Source organism: Hemiscyllium ocellatum, chromosome 43, assembly GCF_020745735.1.
Source record: "Hemiscyllium ocellatum isolate sHemOce1 chromosome 43, sHemOce1.pat.X.cur, whole genome shotgun sequence".
In the NCBI taxonomy this organism is placed as follows: domain Eukaryota; kingdom Metazoa; phylum Chordata; class Chondrichthyes; order Orectolobiformes; family Hemiscylliidae; genus Hemiscyllium; species Hemiscyllium ocellatum.
Window position 1 is genome coordinate 22,335,172 of NC_083443.1, and position 26,307 is coordinate 22,361,478.

General features: G+C 39.5%; 1 protein-coding gene across 7 annotated transcripts in view; it reads right to left on the minus strand.

The window, feature by feature from the left end:
• The window catches only part of kcnma1a (potassium large conductance calcium-activated channel, subfamily M, alpha member 1a), an 858,112-nt gene that overhangs the window by 256,737 nt on the left and 575,068 nt on the right, over positions 1–26,307 (minus strand). For all 7 annotated transcript variants that reach the window (XM_060854015.1, XM_060854014.1, XM_060854016.1 and 4 more), the window contains 2 exons: positions 24,388–24,463; positions 12,460–12,630 (listed from right to left, as the gene is read on the minus strand). In XM_060854015.1, the coding sequence (XP_060709998.1) occupies positions 12,460–12,630; positions 24,388–24,463 (247 nt within the window). The remainder of the gene's footprint in view (positions 1–12,459; positions 12,631–24,387; positions 24,464–26,307) is intronic.

Genomic DNA, 26,307 nt, shown 5'->3' on the forward strand with positions numbered 1-26,307 from the left:
GTTTTATAATTCTACAAAGATTAGAGATAGGTCAGCAGATCGACAGATTTTAAGGGCTAGCAAAGGATGACTAAATAAGGGTTGGAGAAAAAACAGGCTATTCTGCTATAACATGCATTTCATTTACACAAATTCACTTTAACACAATTGATGAGTTGGGATCACTCTTTCTTGTAAAGCATGTTTTGGTTATAATGGTGTTGCTATTACTTGATTTTCTGATAACACAAGAGAACGGAACTACCGTATTATAGCAGAACAAACGTAGAGTCTCAGAGGAAGTTAGCTAGTAATATAAAATAGATAGCAAGAGTTTGGACAAGTATTTATATAAGACACTAAAGCTATTGATGGTCCTTTAGACACTGAGTCTGGGGAATTGATCAAGGAAAACATGAAGGAGATGTTGAAGAGTTATTTTATGTCTGTCTTCATGTAGCAGGCTTAGAAAGTTTCCCAAAGTCACTTGAAAATTAAGAAAAAGGGAGAGAAGAACTTAAAACAATCACCACCACAAGGAAAAAGGTGCGGGAAGCTATTAAATCTCAAATCTTACAGGGCCCCAGTAACAGTTGGCATGCATCTGGGGTCTTCTTAAAAAAATTGTGGCTGCAGAAATAGTTCAGGCATTGGTTATTAATCTTCCAAAATTCATTAACTTTTGGAATGGTCGCAGCTGACTGGAAAATAGCTCATGTCACATTAGTAGAAGGGAGGAGGGAGACAGGATGATGCAAACGGTATGCCAACTAGCCTAACAGCAGTCATAAAGAAATTGCTAGATTCTATTATTAAGGAGGTTAAAACAGGATACTTGGAAAATCAGGTAGAGTTGACATGATTTTGGCGAAAACAAAACCATGTTTTAATTAATAGATTACTGTTCTTTGAAAAAGTAGCAAGCGAGGTGAATAAAGGGGAAGCTGTAAATGTGTTATACTTGGATTTCCGAAAGCTATCCCATAAGGTCCCGTACTAAAAGTTATTGCAAAAATAAGAGCCCATGGTATAAGGGGGTATTAGTATGGATCAAGGATTGATGAGCTAATAGGAAACAGAAAGTAAGAAATGGGTAATTTTCAGCTTTCAGCAAACAGTAAATAGTGACGTGCCACAGGGATCAGTGCAGGGACCTCCACTATTACAGTTGAGATCAATGATCTGGAGCGAATGATTTGGAGATGGGGATTGAATGTATGGTAGCTAAATGTATGGTACTCATGATAGCAAAACAGGTAAGGAAATATGTAATGAGGAGAAGGTATAGATGCTGCAAAGAGTTATAGACAGATTAAGTGAGTAGGCAAAAGTTTGGCAGATGGAGCATGAAGTGGGAAAATGTGAACTTGTCCAGTTTGGTATGAAAACAAAGAAGCATACCAGTTAAATGGAGAGATATTGCAGAACTATGAGGTATAAAGACACTTGGGAATCCTTGTACACAAATCACCAAATAGTACTTTGCAGGTACTTCAAATGACTATGACGACAATTGGAAGTTTGGCATTTATTGCAAAGAGAGTAGAATAGAGAGTAAGAGTAGGGAAATTTGACAGCAGTGTACAGGTCTCTGGAGAACACTAGATTACTGTGTACAATTTTGGTTTCTTTATTTAATAATGTATATAATTACATTAAATCCAATTCAGGAAAAGTTAACTTTATTCATTCCTGGGAGGAAGGACTTATGAAAAAAATTGAAGACATTGTCTTCACTCATTGGTGGTTAGAAGAATAAAAAGTGACTTTCTCAAAACAGAGGACTGGACAGGGTGGATTCTGAGAGAGTGTTTCTCTTTGCAGGAAACCCCCAAATTAGGGAACACAGTTCAATAAAAGGTCTCATTTTTAAGATGGAGATCAGGAGAAATTTCTCTTGAATGATCTTTAGTCTATCAAATTCTCTTCCCCAGAAAATAGTGGAGGTGGAGAATTGAATTTATTCAAGGTTAAACAGATTGTTGATAGACAAGGGAGTCAAGGGAAATGGGAGACTGACAGAAAAGTGGAATTAAGTCTACAACCAATTCAGTCACAATCTTATTGAATGGCAGAGCCTTTTCATAGGACCAAACAGTCTTTTCCTGCTCCTTAACCTTGTGGTCCAATGAATCATTACATTGTCTAAATAAATGAACACCTGAAATTGATGCTTAAGATTTTGGATTCCATAGCCCAAACAATGACTGCTATCAACATCAGTGAATGAATACTAACCTTCCTTTGGGGTACATTACAAAGCTGTCAACACTGTATCTGGCAATGTCTACAATGAAAGCATTCACCCATTAATATCACCCCTAACAATTTCTGAGTTCACGTCAATAATGGTTACTAATACATTTGGTTTATTCTCATCCAGGGGTGCAGGCTCTACAGTGCATTCTATAATCATGTGTTTGTTGGCAGTTGGAGAAGGACACAGAAGGGCAGGGCTCCTGAAACCGCACTAAAAAAAATCTAAAACATACACTTTATTAAGAGGAACAAATCACACAGAAGGGATTATGGTCAGTGGCATATGTGGAAAATTATTACATAAAACAGAACTGCTCAAAACAGCAACCTGGCACTATCACATAAAGCAGGACAAATGTTTTCTACATTATCTACGTCACTGAAAGTTGCTCATAGAACTGGTTTTAAAATGAGTAACAGCTAAAATTTTACCAATTTTCACCAGCTCATTTTAAAAACACAGAAGATTAATAATACATTTTGATTGTATATAATCCCGCTCACAACATTAAAAAAACAATTTGCATTCATTAACTATGTCAGTATTGTTTTATCGTATTTAAAGGCAACTCTACCCTATTAAAAAAAAAGCAAATGTTTGAAGAAGTGTACATTTCAATATGGAAATCAACAGTGAATTATACCCAAAATTAATCTGTAGATTTTTGACACTCTGCCTGTTTGATGTGGCCCTGCGTAAAAAGGACTGGAGGAGTGCCAATTTTGGTGTGCGGATACCATCATATTTAACAGAACTGCTCCTAAATCAGAACAGGAATTGTATTAAGCCCAGCAACATCATTTAGGCCAGAAACAAAGCAGTTGCGAGATGCCCTGCAGCTCTTTTCTAAGCTTCATGCTATGGCAGTGTCAAATCGTAAGGCCATCTCAATAAAGTCATTTCTACATTGCATGAAAATGAAGTCACAATCCAAAGTAGACAGCAGGACAGGGTGAGTAAATGTGATGGTTTTGGATGCTTTCCACAGCATGAGCAGCAATTTAGTGGAAGTAAAATTTACATTTATGCCTAACTTTTATGATTTTTAATTACTTAAAATGAGCAACACAAGCAGATGATGAGCTGTGGGATATGATCTATATCCCACTCAGCTGGTAACCATAATTCATTTGCAATTGTTAGCTGAGAGTTGTCAAGTCATTCTGTTATAGGAAATAAATCGTAATTCACAGCTCAACACATATCTTTGATTTACATTACACCTGGCTATAATATAGCTAAGTATGGAATGCTTAATGACAACCCAGGGTGCTCAGAGTGGAAAATGTTCCATTTCCAACATTGATATTCACCCATCTTAATGAACATTAAAATGCACTTTTTTTTAATCCTCAAGTAGTGAATGCTCATAACTGACTCTTCACTAAAATCCTGTGTCATCTCCTCTCACCTCTTACTGATAGGCAATCAAGGGATCCAGCAGGAATAGCAAATGCAAATCTTGCAAGTCAAAACTTTGATAAAATATGTGGCAGACTGCACAAGATAGTGGATGATACATTTGTAATTGTTTAATTGTCCAGTTTCAAGATAGGGTACCTACCATTGGTAGAATATTTCATAAAAATGGATATAGGGTAGTCTGTTTCCCTCACTGTGTCCTCTCGACCCCTAGTGACTGCACAACTGATGGTAAACTCAAAGGGAGATGGTTAATTGATGTCTTACTGTCTACACAGGCTGCCTGAGAAGGAATGGGGTGGGTAATGAGACATAGCTAAGACTTGTAGAGTCAGGGAGCTTTACTTCGAGAGAAAGGGGGTGCAGTTTAATTCATATTATTAAAAAAGACATCAATAATATGTTTTTAAGTAGGTGGACCAAGACATAGGAGTGGAGTTTTCTGGAGTTATGTTTTAAATGTAAAATATTGCAGTGACATCCATAGAACCATATAATAATTGCAACAGAAAGAGACCCTGGATGTGAGTTTGCTCACTGAGCTGGAAGGTTCGTTTTCAGACGTCTGAAAACAAACCTTCCAGCTCGAGCAAACTTACATCCAGAAAGAGGCCAGTCAGTTGATCATATCTGCACCCACAGATGATGCTCCTAATTCTTAAAGGATTAACCAGTTATCACGGGGAGTCAGAGAGGCTTTCTTCACAGGTGGGCCTGGGGTTTTCTGTTTATTCTCTATCTCGGAGGAGATTCCATGGTCACTGGGTGGAAAGGAAGGCATGTTCATTCAAGATGTTCAAGATGCTGCGAAGACTAGATAGATTAGCTGATCTTCTCCTGTCAGCCAATCTTGCATGTTATTTTATATTCCAGGACCCTGACACTGTAGTAATCATAACAAGGTCAGCCAAGCGGACGTCACAGAATATGAGTTGCTTGATAGGGGCTGTTAATGTGGTCCAATGAGGGAGCCCTGACTGACAAACTAAAGCAAGAATGATTTGGAGATACCGGTGTTGGACTGGGGTGTACAAAATTAAAAATCACACAACACTAAGTTATAGTCCAACAGGTTTAATTGGAAGCACACTAGCTTTTGGAGCTATCACCTGATGAAGGAGCATCGCTCCGAAAGCTAGTGTGCTTCCAATTAAATCTGTTGGACTATAACCTGGTGTTGTGTGATTTTTAACTTTGTAAAGCAAGAATGTCAGACATCCTGACTTTCCACATGTAAATAAATGGTTGGCTGAAGATTGGCCTTTGTGAAGTTATTTCAGACACAATGTATTACTCTGCTGCTAGATTGGAGCTGAATGTAATCAGTTTATCTTTTTAAAGATGCACAGTCTGATTGCTATATATACCTGCTGAAGTTAATTGGAAGCCAAGTGTGTTTGGTGGACCCTAACATAAAAGACAGCAGGTCTACAGCTGCTACAGATAGGGTTTCCAGCAGAACAAAATATATATAATATCGGAATAAAATAAAGAAGCAAAATATTAAACAATTTACAGAATACCCTGCCTATTTGCCAGTTAGCAAGTCTGCTTTCATTGACTGATCTCAACAGTGGGCAGCTTGCATGCTTAAACTTTAATACATCTACTCAGCAAAACTGCATGAGAAAGAATTAATGGCATCCCCTGCTGTTGAATAAAATACAGTCTTTTAACATACTGGACTGCTTTACAGCACAGCTGCACAAAATAGGCTAAGGGGCTTACTTTGCAGTCAATTATATTACAAAAAATAATATTTTTCTAAAAGTCTCCAAGAGGGTAGAGTTGCCTTTGAACCAACTTACTAATGAGTCAACATGTTAATTCCCCCCCTTCACGACTAAGTTGTTTTCTGTGAAACCGCAATATTTTAAACGTAACATTTGGAATTACTGTGATGTTTTACTTTATAGTTAGATGCTTCACAACGTTGCAAATGAGGCTATTGTTACATTAACAAAGCCACTGTCTGTCGCCTGCCATGTTCCAATTGATAAATTATAGCACAATTTCAAATAATACTTCAGGTATTAAAGTTATACATTAATTGTTCACTTCTTATAATTATATTGATATTTATCAATAATTTTAGCGCACAGTAAATTTCGTTGTTCCCTGTTTTTAAGAGCCTGTTTGCCTTAAATCTTAAAAAGACCATCACAGAATTCCATTCCAAGAGAAGCACTTAGAAGAAAATGCCTGATAACATACAGTTTAAGCATTAAAACACCCTGGGGATGAATAGCTCTGGCTGCCTTTGCAGAGTCAACATATGGCAAGGACAGTGGGGTGCGAACATTAATGGTCCTAATCTTCCTCAGTCACAAAACATAATTCAATGAACCCCCACTGCTTTGCCTCTATGTTGCCCAGAAACTGTTTGCAAACCTGCCAAGGAATAGGTAAAAATAAAGGCCTCTTCTTCTGTCAAAACAGTGGAAATGTAATCAGTACCAGAACACTTGTACCAGTTGTGATTTTTATGGGGCCAATCGAGTGGATGGCTAATAGTATAGCTGCACACTGGGGATGGGCGAGTTACATTCTTGGAATCAAGACCAACTGCATCTTCCGTGGTCAGAAAGTGCTTGTGGTTCTGAAGTCCTATGTGTCTAAAATGTATTAAGCTAAGGAAGCCCAAATGCCAAATAGTTTAGCCAATTGTCCAAAAGTGTGCTGTCATGCTCTTAGGAGAATTGCAATTGCTTATTAAATGGCAACTTGTTGGTGGGCCCTTCAGCTACATTAGGCAATTTGCTTGAAGAGCATCCTAACTGTAACAAATAATTTTAAGCGAGTCCAATGATTGCTCCATTTTGTTATTCTTTTCACTTTTGGGACTGAAATTAATCAAATCTTTGTAAAATCCACCTCCCTCTCTCATGGGATGTTTCCAAGAGAATTGGCCAGAGCCTAAATATAATTTAAATGTGTAAATGAAAAAGCATCAGCTCAAAACGTTAACTCTGTTTCTCTCTACACAAATGCTACCCAACCTGCTGAGCGCTTCCAGAATTTTCTGTTTTTATTCTGGATTTCGGTATTTGCTTTTGCCAAAATAGACTCAATTGGACATCCTCAACGATCTGCAGATTCTGGAAATTTTGAAGATGTCTTTACTGTAGATGATGGGCCTATTATTACGCTGAGTGTTGCAATCATGGCAATATACATGGTTAGAATACATGAGAAGATCTGCAGCTGGAAATGAAGAAATCACTTGTGAGGCAGTGAGACAGAGACATCTCCTTCAACCAAATTTTGAAGCTACACCGAGGATAGGGCAATTCACAATGGCTGTCAAGTTAACTACTGCCTTCAATGTTTACATCCCTGGATCTTTCCAAACAACAGCAGGCGGTACTTGTTAAATCTCACAACCAGCAGTGAATAAATGCATCCTGCAGGTAATAGGTACATTGTTTGCTCAGGCCACAGAATTCAGTAATTTCTCCATGGAAACCAGCCAACACGAAAGAGTCCTGCACTTTTACCATCTGGTGTGATTCCCCACAGTACTAGGTTTTATTGGTGGTGTATGCATGACAATACTTTGCTTCTAATGTCATTTAATTTTGAACAGGAAAGGATTGGAATTTGTGTCCATGTAGCTGCTCTATATTTGAGGGATTAGACACTCTCCCTTTGCTTTAGAGAAATCTACATTAACACTAAGTTTTGGGAGGAGGGAGTGGTCAGCTAGCTGGTCTGTAATGCAGAGTTACATCAACAACACGGTTTAATTCCTGCACTGGCTGAGATTATCATGAAGGATTCTCCTTCTCAACCATATCCTGAGGTGTAGTGACCCTCAGGTTAAACCACCACCATTCATTACTCTCTCTCTAATGAGAAAGCAGCCTTACTTCAAGGTCCTGCAATGATAAATGGATTACAGGGAGGCCTAGTTAGACTAGCTTTACCTATAACGGCCATGATCCCACTGAGACATCCTTTGACATGGGGTGCTGAGATCTGATAACTTGATGAAACAGATTGTCAGGATGCTAATATTGATCAAGTAAAGAGGTAAGGTGGAAGTAGAGAATCCTACAGTAAATGTAGGAAAACAATCATCATTACAAGATTCTGCAGTCCCTTGTACAAGTCTTTACATGGCAGCATTGCCACAGAACCAATTCAGAAAGGAGTGAGCAATAACAAGTGGCAGGATGCCTTACCTACAGTCCGATAAGAAACATTCAGCAGCTGCCCCAAGGTTCAAACAAGCTGCATTCCGAGTTAAGCTACTGTGCCATCGATGTCCAACGTCCTCAATAGATCTTGCAGTACCCAGCTAAAAAAACAAATTTCTCACCACCATCCTAAACTTTACATCAGTCAGATCCATGACCTCACTATATTTTTCCACAACTGCCTTACACATCAACCACAACTTTCTCAGTGTTAGGAGACAAATTAATCAACTTGTTTGCCAAGGCAGCATAAGATCCAAGGTTGAGAGTGTGGCGCTGGAAAAGCACAGCAGGTCAGGCAACATCCCAGGAGCAGGAGAATCGACATTTCGGGCATAAGCCCTTCATCAGGACATTCCTGATGACGGACGTTTGCCCGAAACGTTGATTCTCCTGCTACTCAGATGCTGCCTGACCTGCTGTGCTTTTCCAGCGCCACACTCTCGACTCTGATCTCCAGTCCTCACTTTCTCCCAGCATAAGGTCCAGGGTTTTACAAAATTTAATGGCAGAGCTTCCTATAAATTGAGGTTGAATTCTTGCTTAGGGTACAGGAAATAGGAGTTGTGAAAATTTTCTGGTCTGGAAACTGCTTTTTGTATGTGAGGGGTCAGGGAATTGGAGGGATTGATTGGGGAGTGGGGTAGTGGTGGAACTAGGAGGGGGAAGACATATGTCACAGTGAATCATTTTTAGGATTCTGACCCGTGCACCCTCTTATTTGGCACAGAGACAGAAATTCGGCCCACTAGCTGAGTTCAGACTATGTTAAAGCAGATCAAGGACAAGAATGTGTCTCCACATAGCCTTGTGGGTGGAGTCAGCTTAGTCAGGCAGGTGAGGCAGTCATATTACAGATGTCCCCAAACCTAGAAGACAGCTTAGTGCACTCAAATAACTTCATGAAATATATTGGCAAGTCAACTTCATGACTTCCAGCTTTCTCTCAGGTCAATTACTTGCACATCTCCTCAGTTACTATTTCCAAACGTTTCTCCTCATGTGTGCCGAATTACTGGTGAAGTGGCCCCTTCTACAACCTTATAAAATGAACACCCAAAGAGTGGATTGATCTGTACTGTTTTTATGTGCAGCCTTCCCCTGCAAGTAAACAGAAAAGAGATATGTTTAGATTAGATTCCCTAAAGTATGGAAACAGGCCCTTTGGTCCAATAAGTCCATACCCTCCCTCCGAAGAGTAACCTACCCAGACTCATTTCTCTCTGACTAATGCACCTAACACTATGGGCAATTTCGAATGGCCAATTCACCTGTCTTGCACAACTTTGGGAGGAAGCCGGAGCATCTGGAGGAAACCCATGCAAGACACGGAGAATGTGCAAACTCCACACAGACAGGCGCCCAAGGCTGGTGCTGTGAGGCAGCAGTGTGAACCACAGAGCCACCGTGCCGTGTTGGAATGAGAAATCAAAGAAATGTATGTCATCCAAGTGGCCAGGTCAATAATCCAATCACGTCAGTACCTGAACATCAATTACACATGTATCTGCTGTTGGCAGTAGCTTCCAGATTTAATGGGACACAGAGCAGAAAAACTGGGAGGATACTTTACCAAGCATCAAGCAAAATGCAGTTCAGGCATGGTGTGGGGAAAGTTTAGAAAATTCAGCTCAGTGTAAAGATATTTACTCTTAAACATCTTCCTCACCTGGATCCCAGGATCTGACCAGAGCTGAGACAGTGCTGATGCTTTCAACAAACTTCATCTAGCTTGGTTTGGCACTATTTTTGTAAGAAGTCTCTCAGCTTTAAAATCAGTTTTCCCAGACAGACCTTCAAGATTCCATTCCTACTTATTGACTTATTCCAGCCATTTCACCTTCTTGCAAGCAGTAGTTCTGGGTGAACGATGCTCCTTTAAGGGCTGTTACCCACAGATAACCTATTCTTTGACCCCACTGCACTCCAAACTCATGTTCTGTGCACTGGGAGTGCAGTGAAATGGTGGAAATTAAGCAATCTCATATTCTGATGCAGAATCAGGAAAAAAGTATAGTTCAAATGTGAAGCAACTGATGTGTACAGATTGTATTTACCATCACAATACTGGGATCCCAACATCTGGTTCACAGTGAAATGGAGCTATTCATGGGAAATGCACACCATTATCAATAGAAGAGGATCTCAATGGTGAATTCACAAAAATAAAACTCACTGCCTGATAACATAAGCTGTGAAAAACAGATTGGTGAGTTACAGGTTTCTTCTGGATCAACATTCATACGTTGATTAAGTTCTGTTTTCTGGACTATTTACATTTGGTGGGCTGAATCCTTTTTTTTAATGTCCCTACAAGGGGAATATATGGGCACACTGCTTCCATTGTGCCCCATTCTGTTCTTTCTATCAGACTAATCCAGAATAATATGGTCAACACCTTATTCCATAAAAAATGAAATCTAAGAAAGTTAGATTGAAGGCACTAAAATTTGAAAGTGGATGTCCATAGTAATCTGTGATGGTGTTTCTGTGTGGTGTTGTTTAAAATTTTCACCCAACTGAGTGTCACAAATATTAACAATTATGGCATGAAATTGGCTCAATCCAATTCCCAAGTGGCATCGGCCTAAAACTAAAACCCCTTTCTCAGGTTAATTTACTAACTCATTAAATCCAATTGTCCCAGACATTTTTAACTGATTGTATTGTATTTAAATAGCTATACCCTTAGTTTAGGGTGTTAGAATTAAGGTGTACTTTCTTTCACAAATACTTCTGCTGAAACGTACTTCCTTTCTCTTTACACTGAACTGCTTCATCTGTCAGTCTGTCCTACCCATTAACCCTCTAATTCTGTATTGTCCTGAAGGGCAATCACATTCAATTTGAAATGTTAACTCTGGTTGTTTCTCCACAGATGCTGCCAGACCTGGAAATAATTTCTAGCACTTCCTGTTTATCTTTCAGATTTGCAGCATCTACAGTTTCTTACGTTTATCATCACATAATCCTCTGTCTTCCTTTCAGTTCGCCATGATCACAACTGACATCTTCATCCGTTACCAATGTCAACCCTTTCCAGCATCTAGCCAAAATCATTTTGTTAACTGTTTGACAAAAACATTACGGCATTGTAGTATACACATCATTTAAGTCTATAGCATATCTATTTAGCCCTACTTTTTGCTTTCCCCATCACCCACCCAGCCCCACATATGCTTCTCTGTCTGTGTCTGCATTTTTTTTAATACACTGAACTACATTTTTTTCTCTACACTGAACTGTATCAGAGCAAACTGTGAGAGGAATTCTTATTAACGGATGGCAGGATTTCCATGACTGATGTTATTTCACCTTACTAAATGCCTTCTGAAAATCCAATAAATAAATAAATCCAATACATCATCTACATATTTTGTGATTTCCTCCAAATGGGCATTTTGAATTAAACTGCTTTTTTTCTAATATATTTAACCTGTTCCTGATTATTCTAGGAGATTGTAGAGAAACATAATACTATAAACTAAGCTCATGAGTTCATTGAGATTTTGCAGCTGGAGCTTTATAAAATAACACTGTAATGGCAGAAGTAGTCTGAATGTAATAGACTGTCTTCTTTAATAAATAAGTCTTTTCCCAATGAATTAAGACAGATCTCAGTTTTTATTCCTTTACAAGCTGTTCCTGTAGATCATCATTGACGCCCCCTCATTTCAAAATGTGACAAAGAGCTGATCATCTGCTCTCAACAGATAACAATGCCTAGCCACTCCTACATTTGAGATAATGATGTAACAAACATCAGACACATTGGCCCATGTTGACTCTTAAGTCAACAGCTGTTTGGCGCACAAACAATGAATGCTCAAGCTTTCAGGACTAACACTCTTGCCCATTTTGATGATCAGAGATAGCAAACTTTTAAATTCTGAGCTCAATTGCATATTTGTAATTCCTCTAACCTATGCTTGTTATAGTATCATAAGATTTGACAAAATAACAAAAAATGGTAAATCGTTTGTGAACATTCTTCTTCTTTATATAGACATATTATAGCTTCACAGACCATGTAGTGTTGAACTGAACAATAAAAAAAATGATATTAAATGTTTGCTATTTTCATATACATGAAAAGTGCACTCAATATTTATTTGCATGGTTGAAACTAAGGAGCTGAACCAGTCTGTGTAATGGATCACCAGTCTTCGTAATAAACAATGACTAGATTGACCTGTAATTAACTGACTCTTCCATCAGGCCAGACATCTGTCAACAAGTTTGTAAATTGTGTAAGTGACCTTATAGAAGCTGACAATGCAACATGGAGCACAGCCTCTGGGATGGATGCGCCCAGTGAGAGATTTTTGGACACCATGCATGATTCTGAAAAAAGATATTAAAGCACAATGGGACAATCTAAAAGGCTTATTAACAAAATGAGAGCAACTGTTTACAAATTCTCCAAATCATTTCATGGAGTTGAGATTTGCAGCATTTTGAAGCATTTGTACTATTAAAGAATAGGTGAGGGGAATTGGGAATTGAAATTTGGAATGCACAGAGGACCTTTATTTTTCCATTTGAAGCAGGTTGCCATGACCTCAGATTAATCACAAAAAGGTAGTAGGGATATTTTACCAAGCCACCAAGGATGAAGAAGACCATAAAAAGACGACCAAGGGTTGTCCTTGCATAAACGTCCCCATAACCAACTGTGGACATTGTGACCATAAGTAAGTAGACGCATTCCCAATAAGTCAGTGGTTGGGAATTTTGGAAGTTTTCCCAAGGATCCCCTGAGTTTTCCACCTATGAACAGTTAGAAGAAAAAAAAGGTTAAAAATCTGAAGCTGAAGAACAGACACTAAGCAGTGAGTGTGCAGCCATATAGCTACAGCACCACCTACTGTCAACAATAGCACATTTACATCATACAGCAGTTCAGAATGTGATTCACTTGATTTTAAGCTATGCAAACAGAACAAATGACTTCTGTTATGTTTATTTGAGTTCACTGGACTGTCTAAGCTCCAAAAGAATACATTCTGTTCAATTATGACTTAAGGTTGACTACACATATGTAAATGCTGAATTCAAAGCAAGAAGATGGACCAATAAGCCTGAAATGAAAATATCCCTTCACCTACTGTCTCCCCATTACTCCTCACATAGGAGATATTGCACAGTAATAAGTTATTCAGTCCAAGCATTCCAAAGCACTGTATATGCTCTACCCAAGTCTCTGTCTATTTTTCTGCATCTAAATCTTCATAGCATCCATATTTCCTTCTGCTTCTTATGTTAGTTTAACATGCCTTAAATTCATTAAAATTATTCACTTTAATCACTCACTGTGATAGCGAATTCCATAATCTCACTGCTTTTGGTAAAGAAATTGCTTCTGAGTCCTGTACTTAACTTCTTGATGACCATCCAAGATTGGTTAGCTGTAGTTATGCAGTTTCCTTAACAGAGAATTACTACTCTTGTACTGGATTGGTAAGAGTAAAATTTCAATTTACTCGAAAATCTCAAACAAACTTACTTAGCAGATAAATTGGTAATTTGCAGCAACAGAGTAACTCAGTAACCCATCCTTAGTTTCCTGTGCTGCTGCTTGGAGTATACTGAGCTCTTAAGGCAGTTCAACAACATTCATTTAGAACAACTTCTAAAACATTATGAGATTAATAGTCTAAGAGTCTGCATAACTCACATACGGTTTGACAATCTTTCCAGATCTCATGATGGCATAACCTTCTAGAGATTCAGACTCTCCATTTACCTGTTCTCAATTTATTTCTGTATTGGTCTCTTGTGTATGGTTAGAGTGTTGGTTGTTGTCATGATGATCTTCCACATCGTTATCTGAGTTTATCTTTGTCTGTTTTCTATGACTGTTGAAGTACAGTACAGTCCCTTGAGTTGCCTTCTGTTTCTCCTCAATGTTGCTACATTTGGTCTTGTGACTTCTAGAATCTAGGCTCACTATACTCTTTGGATACTTCTGCAGATTACCAGATTCCCTGGCTAGGATGCATAGCATTTACTTCTTGTCTTGTGTACAGATTAGGCATTTTCACACATGGTCGTCATGAACAAGTTTCATTCTCCCTGTTTTTTGTGAAGTTAGTTTTGCATTTCTGAAAATTTGAACAGATGATGTGTTGGAAGCATTGTACTAATTTGTCTTCCAAGATCACTGCTTGTGACAATATGCCCATATTTACTGGTGTAGCATAGCTATATAAAGGTGCTGTTTTCTCACCCTGCATTCTATGGTAAGTGCTTTAACAACGTAATCTATTTGACCATTAGATCTTGAATAGTAGATGTGGTTTACATCCCATTTGACAGACCTTTTCTGAAAAAGGTATGTTGGAGGAATTTTTAAGAAGCCTGTTTGGATAATGCAATGACATATCTCTGGTCCAGGTAGAACTTGAACCTGGACATCCTGCCACAGAGGAAGGTAGGGACACTATCACTGCACCAGAACCGGCCTAGGATTGCTTGTATATTGTAGTTCAATGTCAGATATAATCTCACCAGGTGTACTGAACAGACTGAGTGTAGTATTCTTTGGACATAATCTTGCTTAAGGGTAGAGGCAGGCCTGAAAGCAAAGGTACTTCTGTTTCAGGTCAGATTGGGTTTTCTTCGCAATTACACTCTCCGCAGCTCTTTGCATTTGCATACATGGGTAAACCGTCACATTTTATAGGCAGACAAGAAATTCTGCCATCGCCAAAGCCTCCAGGCTCCAATTTCTGGGCACCATATTTAACAAGTACCAAACAACATTTCATTCTCTGCAACCCAGAAGCATAACTCAATTCTCAAATGGTATATAAGATCATCAACCAACACTGGAGATGGCACAGACTAGGCAAACTGTGCCACTGTGTTTTAGTGTTGTCTCCCTCAAAGGCTGTCCAGGAGAGAAAGGAAGTATCTCTCTGCATGAATGGCAAGAAAAGGCCATCTTGACTGACAAAGGCAGCCTGGACAAAGCTAGCCGTGGTAGTCAGTGTCCTTGGGTGGCCTAAGCCAACCTGGCTCCAGCGCTGAAAAAGGGATGAGCAATTGGGGTTGCACTCCACCAGAGTAGGTGCCACTGTTCACTCAATGCTTCATGCCCCGATGTGTGTGAGCAGCATTATAAGATTGTCACTGCAGAGTACTGTTGCAAGATGCTTTAAATCCTAAAAAACCCGATTTGACATTCTTAACAATGACACATGTAGACAATCATAGCTCTGGACACTGACATCTCTATCTGTCTCTATTAATGCAAGCATAGTGCTCATCTCTCCATGCTAATGTCTCTTAATGTGTCTCTACTTCTCCAATAGTGGAAACATTCACCTTGCTGGGACGACTCTCACTTTCTGAAAACTGGCCTCACTAAAACAGACCCTCACTAAGCCTAGTACAGCTAATGAACTTCTATACTTTACTAGTAATGAAGTGGCACAGATACCTAGGCAGAAGAATGTCTGGCAAAGGTGCCAGAGACCACATGCAGACTGAAGTAAAGGGCTGGGGAGACTGTCCACATTCTATCTGATGTTATGACCCCACTATGTGAATGCAAGGCAGCCCCCATAGAATGGCTGGTGGCTGTCTTGGACAGCGAGGTCATACAGAACAATCACTATCAGCTGAACACGAGAACCTTCGTGAACCCAGAAACCCCATCCCCATTAAAAATTGAGACTTGCCCGTTGCACACAGACAGGGAGGAGGAACAACAGTGAGGTACCAAGGGATTATCACCTCAGGACATTGCAGAGGTGCCCTGCTGCACCACCTACCTTTATCTTTCAAAGACGCAGATCCATCCATCAGGTCTGGCCAAGGAGGTGACCCCTACAAACAGTGCCATCTAGGCACCAAAGAGGTCACCCACCAAATTTATCTGAGGCAAGGCAGTCAGTAAGCCTCCTCAAGTTTAGTTGTGACACCAAGATGTACTGATAGGAAAAGAAGAGCTACAGAATATAAAAGTTACTTTGGATGCCTGGGTGCACAACATGACGCTGGCATACGTCCAGCACTTTGTATGGCAGTCCTGTGGTCTTTTCTGATCTTTTAAGGCTCCTTATTATTTACATTTTCCTTGTAGATTATGCTGAAGTCCACTGTTCAATGGGGTTGTGAGGGGGTGGAGGTGTGAAGGGGTGGTGAGGAGGTTGGAGATAAACAAAAGGGCAATACCATGAAGGGACATTCACAGTCAGGGGGTCTGACTGGTGTTTCTGATTGAACACATGGTTGGAGAACTGGTTTAGGAGGGAAGAAATCTGGCTTCTGAGGCATTGACACCAGGACCTGCACAATCTGGATGGGTGATATCTTACTAGGTCTGGGACTAACATCCTTGCAGGGAGACTTGCTAGTGCAACTGGGGTCAGTTTAAAATAGTTTGTCAGAAAGCTGAGAACCTGAAGGAAAACAAACTGGAAGGGAGCTAAGCTGGTAACAGCAAATAGGAATGCTGCAAAGAACATTAGACAATGAGAGAACCAAAGTTAAGCATCGAGTATGCCTCAAATACGAAATGAGTCAAAAAGACAAAGTTAAGGGAATTTTTCAGGAATGCATGTAGCACTCTCAACAAAATAGAATCTAAAGGCACAAGTAGTGGTAATTAGTTATGATCTAATTGGCGTTTCAGAAACATGACTGTATGATGACCAGGACTGAGGACTGAACTTCCAAAGATAATCAATATTTCGGAAGGACAGGCAAGGAGGAAAGGGAGGTGGAGCTGTACTGATAAAGGAATGGGATCAGTACATTAGTAAAGGTGGATCTCTGATCAGAAGAACAATGTGTGGAATTCCTGATGAAAGGCTTTTGCCCAAAACGTCGATTTCGCTGCTCATTGGATGCTGCCTGAACTGCTATGCTCTTCCAGCACCACTGATCCAGGATGTGTGGAATTTGTTTGGGTGAAACTAAGAAACAGCTCGGGGAAAGCAGACATTGTTTATAAACTTCCTATCAGTGGTGGTAGTGTGAGGCATAGTATAAATCAGGAAATGAGAGAAGCATCTAGGATGGGCAACAGAGACATCATGGGTGATTTCAATCTGCATGTAGACCAAATGATTACAAATACTATAGAAGACAACTTTCTGGAGTATCTTGAAGAACCAACTAGACGATAGACTATTATGAATTTCATATGATGCATGAAACAGAGCTAAGAAAGAGTCTTCTTTTAAAAGAATCTTTACAGATGCGTGACCCTGATATGATAGAACTTAATATCATGTTTGAAAGTGAGGCAGTTCAATCTGAGGCAAGGGTGTTAGAAGTTGAATAAGGATAATTATGAAAGCTTGATGTTCAAATTAGCTGAGCTAGATTGAGCAAATACATGAAAAGGCATGACTGTACATAGGTGATGGCTAGTCTTTAAAGAATTCCGCAAAGACCGTTCCCTCCGTGACTACCTGGTCAGGTTCACGTCCCCCTACAACCCACCCTCCTATCCTGGCACTTTCCCCTGCCACTGCAGGAATTGCGAAACCTGCACCCACACCTCCTCCCTCACCTCCATCCAAGGCCCTAAAGGAGCCTTCCACATTCATCAAAGTTTTACCTGCATTTCCACCAATATTATTTATTGTATCCGTTGCTCCCGATGCGGTCTCCTCTACATTGGGGAGACTGGACGCCTCCTAGCAGAGCGCTTTAGGGAACATCTCCGGGACATCCGCACCAATCAACCACACCGCCCCGTGGCTCAACATTTCAACTCCCCCGCCCACTCTGCCAAGGACATGGAGGTCCTGGGCCTCCTTCACCGCCGCTCCCTCACCACCAGACGCCTGGAGGAAGAACGCCTCATCTTCCGCCTCAGAACACTTCAACCCCAGGGCATCAATGTGGACTTCAACAGTTTTCTCATTTCCCCTTCCCCACCTCACCCCAGTTCCAAACTTCCAGCTCAGCACTATCCCCATGACTTGTCCTACCTACCTATCTTCTTTTCCACGTATCCACTCCACCCTCCCCTGCCTGACCTATCACCTTCATCCCCTCCCCCAGTCACCTATTGTACTCTATGCTACTTTCTCCCCTTCCCCACCCTCCTCTCATTTATCTCTCCACCCTTCAGGCTCTCTGCCTGTATTCCTGATGAAGGGCTTTTGCCTGAAACGGTGATTTTACTGCTCCTTGGATGCTGCCTGAACTGCTGTGCTCTTCCAACACCACTAATCCAGAATCTGGTTTCCAGCATCTGCAGTCATTGTTTTTACCTTTAAAGAATTATTACATGTCTTACAGTCCTTCAAGGTGCTAAACTCAAGAACGAACCCTCAACCATAGCTGCCAAACGAAGTTAATAATAGTACAAGGTAAATGAAAAAAATTATAAAGTGACCAAAACAGTAATAAATCTGAAGGTTGAGAACTTTTTTAGAATATAGTAAAGGAGTGTCCAGAAACTGATGAGGAAAGAAAGAAGAGAATACAAGTACAATCTAGTAGAAAATGAAAATAGATTGTAACAGCTGTATAGGTATGTAAAAAGGAAACATTTGGATAACACAAATGTCTGCCCATTAAAAACAGAGTCAGGAGAAATCATAAAGGGGAACAGAGAAATGGCAGAGAACCTAAAGGATTATTTTCTGTCTGTTTTACTGAGGAAGATAAAATACATCTCCCAGAATTAGAAATCCAAGTGACTAGGGAGAATAAGAAGTTGAAGAAAATTAGTAAAAAGATTGTATTGGAGAAATTAGTAGGGCTGAAAGTTCAGAAGTCTACACCCCAGAGTGTTGAAGCAAGTGGCTATGAAGATAGTTGGTGCATTGGTGATCATCTTCCAAATTAATTCTGGAATAATTCCTGCAGATTAGAAGGGGGCAAATATCACTCCACTGTTTAAGAAAGGAACAGCAGAGAACTACAGTTCGTACAAGATGTTAGTGAGGTCTCTTCTGGAGTACTGTGTCCAGTTCTGGTTGTCCTGTTATAGGAAGGATTTTATGAAGTTGGAGAGGATTCAGGAGAGATTTACGTAGATGTCACCAGGAATGGAGGCTTTGAGTAATAAGATGAGGCTGGGACATTTTTCACTGGAGCATAGGAGGTTGATAGGTGACCTTATAGAGGTTTATAAAATCATGAAGAGTATAGATAAGGTCAATGGCAGGTGCTACATCCCTAGGGTGGGATATTTTAAATCTAGGGGTCATATTTTTATAGTGAGAGGAGAAGGATTTTAAAAAGACATGAGGGGCAAATTTTCTTTTTACACAGAGTATGGTTCATGTGTGTAATGAACTTCTGAAGGAAATGGTGGATGTGGGTACAGTTACAATGTTTAAAAGACATTTACATAAGTACATGAGTAAGAAATGTTTGGAATGATGTGGGACAAGCAGAGGCAGGTGGGACTAGTTTAGTATGGAATTAAGGTCAGCATGGACTGATCGGATCAAAGGGTCCGTTTCCGTTCTGTATGACTAGAATTCTACAAACTCATCAGTCTTACAATGGTATGAGGTAAAATAAAAAAAAGATAAATGGACACTTGTGTAATACTGATCTTATTGAGCACAGCGTGGATTTGTAGATGGAAGATAGTGTTTAATATATTGGAAAGTGTTCGTGTAGTTAATTTGGATTTTCAGGAAGCTTTTTTAAAAAGTTCACCCACAGAGATGGATTAACAAAATTAAAGCACACAGTATACAAGATAATGTACTGCCATGGGTTAAGAAATGGCTAACAGATAGGAATGAACGAGTCATACTTCCAATGGCAGACTATGGCGAGTACCACAGGATCAGTACGTGGGCCCAATTGTTCACAATATATGAAAAATTTGGACATGACAACCAAATGTACTATTTCCAAATTTGCAGTTGATAAAAAGCTACGGAGGAATGTGTGCTGTGAGAAATGTAAAATGCTTTGAGGAGAATTTGGACAGACTTAGTTTGATCGGACAAGAACATGACTAAATAGATATAATCCAACAAGTTAAAAAAAAATTCAAAGGCACAAACCCATCATCTATGGTCAAATAGCAATGGGAAAACTAAAGAAAAATCTTATAGATCGTGCAAAGAAAAATGGCATATCACAAGATTGGACAAAATATAAAAAACAAAGAATGAACAAAAGGTTAATAAACAGGGCTACTTAGAAAGAAAGGGCTAGCCAGAATGTAAAACAAATAAGAATTTCTATAAATATTTAAAGGAAGAAAAGAAGAGCATTAGTTGCCTATAAAAAGTGAGATTGGAAAATAAGGAAATGGCAGATGAATTGAATAGGTAAATTGCAGTATTCTTCACTACAGGGGATACCATTTTAACTATGAATAAAGGAAAGCCAGCCGATTTACTGTATTTAGATTTTAGGAAGGCATTTTATAAAGATGTCACATCAAAGGTTAATGCAGAGAATTAAAGCTCATGGTGCAGGAGGTAGCATATTGGCATGGATAGAAGCTTGGCTGCCTACCAGGAAGTAGAGAACAGACATAATTTTTTTTCAGGTTGGCAAGATAGGTGGCCATAAGAAATAGAAAGGGGAAGGAGGCACAGATAGGAATAATGCCTTGGCCCCTAACAGTAGCTATATGTTGGAACAGTGAATGAATCAGGAAGTAGCGAGGTCATGTAACAAAGGCAATCTCTGTTTTTAATTCAAAGAGAGACATGGAATCATTTATTGGTGTTGGCATTTATTGGTGTTCAGGTCTGGTAGTGAGCTGCCTTCTTGAACCACTGCAACCCATGTTTGTAGGCAGACCCATAATGCTGTTAGAGGGGGAATTCCAGGATAATGACTTGGAGACAGTGAAGAAATTGCAAGATATTGATGGGGAATACATAATCATAATAGATACATAATGGAGAGGAACCTGCAGCTCGTGTAAAGGGGTCATTTCCCTTGTCCTTCTAGATGGAAGTGGTCACCTAAGTGAAAGTTGCTGTCAAAGAATCTTTGGTGAATTTCTACAGTGCATCTTGTGAGTACTACGCACTACTGCTGTTGAGTGCTGGTGGTGGCGTGACTGAATTTTTGTGGATATGGTGCCAATCAAGCAGGATATTTTGTCGTAAATGGTACCAAGATACTCAACCAGCCAAGTGGGGAGCATTCCATGACAATGTTGACTTGTGCCTTGTAGATGACAGACAGACATTGGGGAGTTAGGAGATGAGTTACTTGCTACAGTATTCCTAGCCTCTGACCTGCACCTGTAGCCACTGCATGTGTCTGGCAAGTCCAGTTCTGCTCTTGGCTTCTGGTAACACCCGGATGTTAATAATGGGGATTCAATGACAGTAATGCCATTGAACATCAAGGGGCGATGCTAGATTGTCTCTTATTGGAGATGATCATTGCCTGACATTTGTGTGGTGGGAGATATAACCTATGACTTGTTGCATTTGAATGGATTGCTTTGAATGATGCTTTAATCTTCATGTAAATAGAGATAGTCAGATTGGCTGAGGTAGTCATGAGAAGAATTCAGAGTGAATTCAAGACAGTTTCATAAAACAATACATGTGCATCCAGCTAGGAATCAGGCTATTTTGGATCTGGTGACGTGTAATGAGGCAGGTTTAATAAATTATGTCAGTATAAAAGATTCTCCAGGAAACAGTGACCATAACATGATAGAATTTAACATTCAATTTGAGAGGGAGGAATCTAGATCAAAAACAACTGTGCTAAGGAGGACCTAGGATTCTAGGAAGGGGAAAAGCCAACCATGGATAACCAGGAAAGTTATAAAGAGCTTCAATGTGGCAAAGACTAGTGATAAGCCAGAGAATTGGGAAGCTTTAAAAGCCAACAAAAGACCACACAAAAGCTAAAGAGGGAGAAGATAAACTTTGAGAATAAACTTGCAAGTAATATCAAGACAGACAGCAAGAGCTTCTTTAAATTTAAAGAAAAAAGAGAAAGAAAGTGCAAAAAGGACTCCGAGAGAGTTTGGGGAAATAACGTTGGGGAACTAGGAAATAGCAGAGGAATTGAATAAATATTTTGTATCAGTCTTCACAATAGAAGACACTAACAGCATTGTAAAGTTGTTAAATAACCTAGGGGCAAAAAGTGGTGAGGAAACAATATAACTATCATGAGAGAAAAATTGCTTGGAAAACCAATGGGGATAAAGACTAGTCAGTCCTCTTGTCTGATAGGATACATCCTAGTATATTAAAGAATGTAGCAACAGAGATAGTGGCTGCAGTGGCAGTAATAATCTTCTAGATTATGGAAATATCTCAGAGGAATGGAAAACTGCCAAATTTAACTTCTTCATTTAAAAATGAAGACGATGAAAACAAGTAACTATCAGCCAATTAACTTAACAACTGCTATTGGGAAAAATAGGGCGATCATGAATTTACTAGAATTCAAGTTTACTAGAATTCTTTGAAGAAGTAACAAGCAGGATAGATAAACAGGAAGCAGTGGATGTAAAAGCTTTGAATTCTTTTCAGAAGTGTTTGATAAGCTACCACACATTAGGCTACTTAATAACAGAACAGTCCATGATGCTGCAAGTAGTATGTTAGCATGGATAGAGGATTGGCTAACTAATCAAAGACAGATGGTTGGGGTAAAGGGGGACATTTTCAGGACAGCAACCTGTAGTTAGTAAAGTGCCACAGGGATCAGTCCTGGGGGCACAACTATGTACGATATGTATTAATTGCTTGGATAATGACAGTGAGTACATGATAACCAAATTTGTGGATGACAGAAAAATTGGCGGAAAGGCAATTGGTGAAGATGCTACAGAGTGTACTGAGGCATTTAGACAGGTTGAGGGAATGGGTATAAAAAAAGACTTGGCAGATGGAGTATAATGTGTAAAAATGTTAAGTCATGCACTTTGGAAGAACAGATAGATGAGCTGAATATTTTGTAAATGGGGAAAGATTGCAGTAGAGAGAGATTCAGCAGTCCTCATGCATGAATCACACAAAGCTAAAATCCAAATTCAGTGGGTAATAGGAAAGTTAAATTAACGGCCAACTGGCCTTTGTTCCAAAGGAAATATAAAAACAAAACTTCAAATTATACAGGGCACTAAGTCAGACCATACCTGGAATACTGTGGACAGCTTTGCTCCCCTTATAGAAGGAATGACATATTGACATTGGGGACAGCTTAGAGAAGACTCACAAGGTTGAGATTCTGGGAATAAAAGGACCTTGCTTATGAGGAGAGGTTGAGTATGTTGGGCATGTAAGAAGTTTAGAAGAATGAGAGGAAACCTTAAGAAGCATAAAAGATTCTGAGGGGGTCTAACACAGCAGACGCTGGGAGGTCCCTTCCCCATACAGGACGAGTCTAGGACTGGATGACATAATCTCAGGGGAAAGGATTGCCCATTTAAAACCGAAACAAGGAGGAACTTTTCTCTTTCTCTTCGAAGGTAGTCAAACTGGAATGCTTCACTCGGGAGGGCTGTAGAGGCTGGATCATTAAGCATATTCTAGGCTCAGATGTACAGATTTTTAAATCAGTCAGGGAATCAAGGGATATAGGGAAAAACAAAAAAATGAAGATGACGATTGAGGTCAGCAATGAAATGGCCTACCTCTATTCCTACGTCTTACGGATACGTTTGATTCCTGTTCCTCAGAATCATGGAAGTTGACATGTGAACTAATGTGTTTAAAGGAACACAAAGAATAGATGGAAAATGATTTATAAAATATCCAGAACAAGAGGACAGAATCTGGACCAGTTAAGAGGAAATCCAGGAAAAGAATAACACAAAGGGTTGGGAGATCTGGGTCACTGCGCTGTAAAATCTCCGATTCAAAATCAACTGAGGCATTTTAAAGAGAGATGGATGTGTAAATAGAATTAAGGATCTTGGCAAAATAGAGAGAAAAATAATTGCCATAACAAATAAAATTGGTGCAGCACACTCCCTAGGCTGATTGGCCTCTTCTCGTTCCTTGATTTAGTAATAGTTAGCAATGGACTATGGATATATGGTGATAATATCATTTCTGTCAATGCTTCATTGTGAATGGCATCATAGAAACATTTATACCCACCTTAATACGAGCAATGCTTGGGCTTCCGATATTCAATAAATCGACGTTAATGCCACAAAATAAACAAAGGTGCATTCAGATACCAACTTCAACACTGCTCAAAACTTCAAATGTTCAGAAAACAGCTGGAAACTGTTAATGATATTACTACAGCCCCAAAATACTGTTGCTTTATAAAGATTTGCAACTACCCATCTCTATCAGCACAATAAGTTGATTTTTGCTTGACCGGTCCAGGCCTATCAAGAAATGTTAATGCTAAACACTAGTAGCATCAGGTGCCAAGCAAGCATCTGGGCAACACAACGCAGACTAACAGTTATTTACTCAATGCAGATTGTAGTACTGGACTGGATTTGGAATGCAGTTTTTGCAATATAAAAATTCAAGCATAAAAGCTATTAAGATATTAATTAACATTTTAACACGATGACAATTGACCTCTTGAAGAAGCTGTTGACACAAATGATGGTTGGCAGTGAAATCGAGTACTTACCAAATGTATAAAGCCAGCTCCCGTTAGCCATGTGCTTATAAATATGGATAATAGATTCACCAACTTGATGGAATTGCTGTCCAAAAGAGAAAAATAAATACTGAATGGTACTGTTTAAGAAAACATATCAAGGTGAGTGTTCATGCATTTCTACAGTACTTGGTCACATGAGTAATCCTGAAATATCTGAAATGCACAATTTCAGGGGGCAGCTGTGAATGATCAGAAACTAAACATTAAAACAAAACCAGAAAGTACAGGAAATGCAAAGCAGGTTAGTCAACCTCAGATACTAAGCAGTCTGTGTCCATACACAGCAAGACTTGGGCAATAAACAGGCTTGGACTGACAACGGCAGGTAACATTTGCACCACGCAAAGACCATCTCCAATAGCAGAGAATCTAACTATTGTTCCTTGATGGTCAATGATATTATCCATCACTGAATCCCCCACAATTAACATCCTGGGCACTTGCCATTGATCAGAATGCCTTCCTATTTTAACACTGCACTGAAAGAGGAGGTGAAAGGCTAGGAATTCTGCACTGAGTAATTCACCTTGTGGCCCCCCAATGCACAAGTCAAGAATGCAATGGAATTCACTCCATTTTCTTGGATGTGTTTAACTCCAACACGACTGAAGAAACTTAACATCGTCCAGGAATAAGCATCCTAATTTTTGGCAATACACCCATCACGTTCAACATTCACACCCTTCACCACTGGCACAGAGTGGACAGCACTGTGTACCACCTATAAAGTAGACTGCAGTAACTCACCAAACTTTCTTCAACAGCACTTTGCAAACCTACCAACCTCTGAAACCAAGCAGAACAAAGGCAGATGTATGGGATCACCACCACTGCATGGTCCCCAAGTAACACACCATCTTGACTTACAATTATATTGCTGTTCCTTCACTCTCACTGCGTCAAATCCTAGAACTCCCTTCTGAACATCATTGGGGGTGTCCATATATCCTAAGGATTACCATGGCTCAATAAGTGCTGGCCTGGTCAGAGACACCCATATCCCATAAACAAATTTTTAAAAAAACATCTTAGAGTACTGATTACTGCTCAGAGAGCTGTGTCAGTACATTCTGAGACCAAGTTGTCTGAATTCATCCCCCATAACCTTTTCAAATGGGTAATATTGCATCAGAAAGATGAGAAACACAGAAAAGCTTACTAGAAGAGAAAGCTCATGCTTACCACCAGGAAACTGAAAAGAATATTGTCTTTAACAATAAACACTATTTTTGTTTTGAAATTGCACAATTTTCCTTACAATTACATGGTAATAGCATAATGGCACTTTTCAATGTCATTTATACATTGAGTAGCAGGCATTTGTAGTAGGATCAAAAGAGATATATTTTCTTTGATTGATAGCATTCTGCTTCTCATCTGGTGATGAAATGAGTATATAAAACTCAAATATACATGCATAAACTTCCTCCCGATGTAAATATACATAAATACATATGGCACTGACATGGATATGCTGAGCCAGAAGGACGTTTTCTACGTCGCATATACGTACGCTCACATATACATGGACACACACGTATATGTATGTATCTCAATAAATTATCCATCTGCTTACACTTCCTGGCTCTAAAATCAAAAACAGGCCATCAGGAAGTAAGAGTTGCAAGCTGGAGAGAACACAGACAGAGGAATTCTAATATATTATGAATCAAGACAAAACTAATAACTTGAATGGGGAGGATTGAATTATGTTCTGATCCTATTACACTGCACTCCAACTCCAGTCTATCCAAGGACCACATGAGGTTTAATCTCCCCATGTGCTGTACATGACATCTATCCAAACAGATGTGGTTTGACAGCCTCAGCAACAACTATCAAGTTATAATTTACTTAATATAATGCCAAGAATTTACCAGAAAAAAA